General features: G+C 51.0%; 2 protein-coding genes across 2 annotated transcripts; one reads left to right on the top strand and one right to left on the bottom strand.

Annotated features, from left to right (window-relative positions):
• Window positions 1–790: 790 nt before the first annotated feature.
• Window positions 791–2,727, top strand: CSUI_005701 (protein phosphatase 2c domain-containing; the record flags this gene model as incomplete). The annotated part of the gene is made up of 2 exons (XM_068065871.1): window positions 791–2,375; window positions 2,570–2,727. A coding segment is annotated over one exon (1,584 nt), but the record flags the coding sequence as incomplete, so codon positions are not given.
• A 347-nt stretch (window positions 2,728–3,074) lies between these two features.
• On the bottom strand, window positions 3,075–3,540 carry CSUI_005702 (uncharacterized protein; the record flags this gene model as incomplete). The annotated part of the gene is made up of 1 exon (XM_068065872.1): window positions 3,075–3,540. A coding segment is annotated over exon 1 (174 nt), but the record flags the coding sequence as incomplete, so codon positions are not given.
• Between the last annotated feature and the right edge of the window lie 1,120 nt (window positions 3,541–4,660).

A 4,660-nucleotide genomic window follows, 5' to 3' on the forward strand; every position in this document is an offset into this window, starting at 1 on the left:
GGCTGTGCTCTCTCAGAGAAGGGCGTTACACCATGCAGTTGACGTAGATGAGAATGAGGCAGACTTGAGTGAGCAATTTTCTGATGAGAAAGGCCGAAGCAACGGGGGAGAGAGAAATAGTGCACCTCTATGGCCGATTTCTGCCGCTAACTGACTGCTGATGTCATTTGGCTTCCCAGGTAGAGTTACTGCGACAGATCTACCCGCCGGGCCCGGGCCCGCTCTCTCGATTGGCCGGCTCGCAACGCAACGCTAGCTAGTCCGCCGGCCGAACACGATTCGACTATTTTGACGTAGCACCAGCACCGCTGAATCGCTTCAGTCATTTCATTGCTTTCTATCTCGAAAAGGCTTTCAATCGTAAATTCTAACCTTTTCGTTTTCTTGAGACCCTTCCCATAGAAACTGACCTTCAGTCCGCAATCGGAGTTGCGCTGCCCTCGATAGCCCAACCTCGCTGCTGGACAGCGCTCCATCTTTACTGAGATTCTTGTCGGTTCTGGATCTTTCTCGTCATTCTTTTATTTGCGAGAGGGCGCCTTGTCGTCCCGGGCCGTTCTTTCTCGAAGCCGCGCTCCTGCTCCCACTGCCCTTCACTTCTGTTCTGGTCTCACGACAGATCGGCGTGGTTTCTCGGCCGACCCATCGGTGGAGGAGAGAGGTCGATCTATGATCTTGTGGAGCTGGAGGTGTGAAATCCCACCTTTTCTGTTTTTTTTCGGTGCCACCGTGAGGCAGCTCTGTCCGACAGAAACTGCTGTTGTAGCAACAATTTCTTCCGGTGAGGAAAATGACGGTCGGCCTGTTTATGTTAGCAGCGCGGCTCTTTCAGAGCTTCGGAGCGGTTGTTCAACCGGAGATTAGTCATCCGGACACTCGGCAAAGGATGTTCCCGAGGCCATACATCCACGGGCTCGGGGCGACGGAGGAGCAGGGAAGGCGTCCGGAGATGGAGGATGTGAAGGTGGCTATTGCAAACGTTGAGTCGCTGCAGGACTGTTGGATCTTAGCAATTTATGACGGGCACGGAGGTCGACAGACAGCTGAGGCTCTATCGCGGAGGCTGCACTGGAACTTTCTGAAGTGTTTGAAAAGCAGGGCTCTGGTACGTTGGCAAGAGTTCCGTCAGAGGGCTATCTTCCGAGCGCAAGAGCTGCGTGAATTTCTTGAACGGCTGGAGGTGGAATCTAGGCAGTGCGCTACTCTGTCGCCAACCATGATAGCTGACTTCATAGGCACTCTGCGTTTACAGCAGATCCTGGAGTGGATCGTCAGACACCCCACTCCCAGATTCACCGGTGACGGACCGAGGGACGCGACTGGGTTTGACATAGGATCGCCACCGCACTATTTGACAGTGTGTTCGGTGGCGGACATAGAGGAGTCAGCTAAAGAAGCTTTCGCCGAAACAGACTATGAGATACTACAACGCGATAGAATTATCGAAAGCGGAGCGACTGCATGTTTCTGCTTTGTCAATCCTCTTCTAGATATAGAGAGGATTCTAGCTATGCCGGCTCGAGAAGTAACACAAGACGACTGTGACTTATTCACCATAACAGATAGTCACAGCAATAAAAACTCAAAGCAGAGCTCTCTTTTTGTTCGCAACCTAACAGTAGCTCATGTAGGCGACACTCGTGCTGTATTAGTATTTAGCGACGGTGAAGCGCTCAGGTTGACCAATATAGGTGATCACAAGGCATCAGATATTCGGGAAGTCCAGAGAATAGAGAGACTAGGCGGGAAGGTATATGGTGACCGAGTCAACGGACTTCTAGCCATAGGCAGAGCTTTTGGTGACTGGGACTTAAAACTCAGTCAGCAGGAGCTAGTGAAATCGCAGTCGTATAGTACTTCAAGTAGGGGTGTCAGGGTCGTTAGGCCTGCAGCAGATACATGGAGAGAGCAGCAACGTGAGTACGTGGTTAGCCACGTCCCTCACGTCCGTTCAGCGAACCTGTCCGCCCTCCTTAATGGGGAGGACAGAGGGAAATTTGGGTGGGGGACGGCGATGGGGACCAAGGCTTGTGGAACGACAAAGATTCCCTTAGCTCTGGTGCTCGGTTGTGATGGGCTTTTCGATGTCTGCTCGGATCGGGATGTTGGGCAGATATGCGCCGAATCCCTCCAGTGGATTAGCGATCATTATCCAGGGACGACACCTGAGGGCGCAGGAACGGCGGTGGCCCGTGTCCTGGTGAAGGAAGCTATTTTACAGAGGGGCAGTACGGATAATGTGTCTGTACAAGTCGCTCTTTTGAATTCCCTTGAGGTTTTACAAGGCCCTCCTCCTCCTCCTCGCTGCCCTGAAACTCCTCCTCATCCTCGGCACGCTAGTATCTGTCCGCCTCCTCCTGTTCCTGCACGACAGTGTTACCAGCAGCCTCTGCCTGAGACGAGCCACGACTTTTCTGAACCACGAAGTGGCGGGTGCAGCAGCGGAGAGCGGTGTGGATGGGGACGCGCACGGTGCGGAAGCAGAGGAGAGCGGTATGGATGGGGGGGCGCACTTGCGGGAAGTATCCGGGAGGCATTCCAGGGTGTTTTTGCAAGCTGTGTTTAACAGGAGGTGGCATTGAGACTGTGGCGGCTCAGTCCTTACCTCACTCACGTCATGCAAGCCGCGCGGAATCATTCCAGAAGGAAATTGTTTTATTCGTTCCATGCAGGGACATAAAGGCTAAGTTGTCGTGGCCCCGAAGTACCTATTACCGGGTGACTTAAGCTCTTCTACATGGTTCAGGCGTTTTTATCTTTTGATGGCGTGACTCAGACTGGCTTTTCGTGCCATTGCCGTGTGAATTCCTTTTGACGTCTGCGTGTGTATAAGGAAAGATGAGGACGCTTTACCAAAGAAATCTCCTTTCCTGTGCTGTATTCGGAATAGGAGCTTTTCCAGCCTCTGTACAAACTGCTCTTCATCGCGAAAGCGGTGCCGGGTAATGTCCTTCGTGGGGAAAAAGAACTCCTGGTCAGGACTAATATGTCCCTCTCTTGCTTTTGACACGCTAAGTCTCGTGTATGTTCAGTAGCTTCAAAAAAAGCGACAGGTCAGGATACGAGCTTGAGCAGTAATCTTAAATGCCTGCGTTGACTGAACTAGAAACGGTGACACTTCAGACACAAGTGGGCGGGACGACGGAAATTCACCATATAGTAGTAGTACAATAACCGCAAACGGAGAAGTCTGATTGTTGTTCCAGGATGGTAGTCTCCGTTGCATGAGCGAGTTAGCACTCTTTAACATACTGATGAAAACAGGAGAAGAAACTCGCCAGGTGTACGCAGGGAGTCTGTGGACACATCGACAGCGACCAAGGAAACAAGAAGCATACCCAGTGTCCCTGCTTTTTCTGATAGATGGGCCCCTCTGGTTATAGAGGTAATGTTTCGCTCTGAAGAGGTAGAGTTCGCTTTTTGAAACAAGACTGCTTCCTTACTTGTGCTCCACAGAGTTCACTACTAATATCACAGCTACCGTGGCTGCGAAGTTTGTAACGTTGAAATCAGGGTGTTCTTGAATTGCCCAGGCTAGATAGATATATATAGAGAGAGGAGGGGTGGGCGCGTTCCTGCAGTGGAGAATGCAGATAGGGAAGGAGAAGTGAATGAGGGCTGACCGAGTTCTGTGGGGGAGATGAAGCTTCAGAATGCAGGTCTTCCCGGGTACAGAGAAACCTGAGTGAAGATAGGGATTGCAAGATCGGCGGGGAGTTGTGAGGGGGGGAGAGGTGCGTTTGTAGTCCTGCATCCACGAAAACTATTGACTTCTGTTTCGCTTGTCATCTAGGAGACTTCTCTTGAAGCATAGGTACTGTAGGGACGAAGGGACTGAATGTGATGTACATGAGTACCCTCTCTGATTCGTGGAGTAAGTCCTTTCATGTGAAAGAAGTGAAAGAGCGGAACAACGAGCGAACTTCTACTGAGACCCCAAATATGGATTTCGTTTACGTCGGTTATGATCTTGGATAAATCTCAAATACGTTATATACGGAGGGGAAGGTCGATAGTCTCTTCTCTGTCTCCTCTCCAGACAAAGTTTTTTTCCAAGACATCCTGCTCACGCGGGTCCATGGAGTCAGCCGCCCCAGTTGACGTTCTCCTTACTCACTCGTCTCTCTTCCTTATCGAAAACGGCTGAGATACGCCCATCACGGTGTGGAAGAGGAAGAGAGCACTTCAGCATTCATTTGACTCGCTCTAGGAACCTTGTGGTACAACTCCTAGAAGGCGGGTACGGCCTCAACAGTCTTCTGCATGCCCGCCGGAAAATGTGTTCATGAGACTACATATATTTTGCACGTTAGCAGCTTAAGAACTAGTACCACACAGAAGTGCATCTAGGTTTCACCACCTTAGGAGGACGACCTCGTTCTGTTTAACGTACTGGGCCGCCTTCATGCAATATACTCTGTATGTACGTACGTGGTTCACATGAAACAATACGAGCGTGAGGCTTGGAGAACGGCCGAATCTGAGGGAATCGGAAGGCTCTGTATGTACGTACGTGGTATACATGAAACCATACGAGCGTTAGGCTTGGAGAACGGACGAAACTGAGGGAGTCGGAGGGCAAGACTGCTCGGCAATCACATAAGCTCTTGTTCTATTGCAAGTAAGTGCCAAGCAATCTCCACACTCTCTGCTTACCAGC

The sequence above is a fragment of the Cystoisospora suis genome, assembly GCF_002600585.1.
Source record: "Cystoisospora suis strain Wien I chromosome Unknown contig_2751, whole genome shotgun sequence".
NCBI classification, from domain to species: Eukaryota; Apicomplexa; class Conoidasida; order Eucoccidiorida; family Sarcocystidae; genus Cystoisospora; species Cystoisospora suis.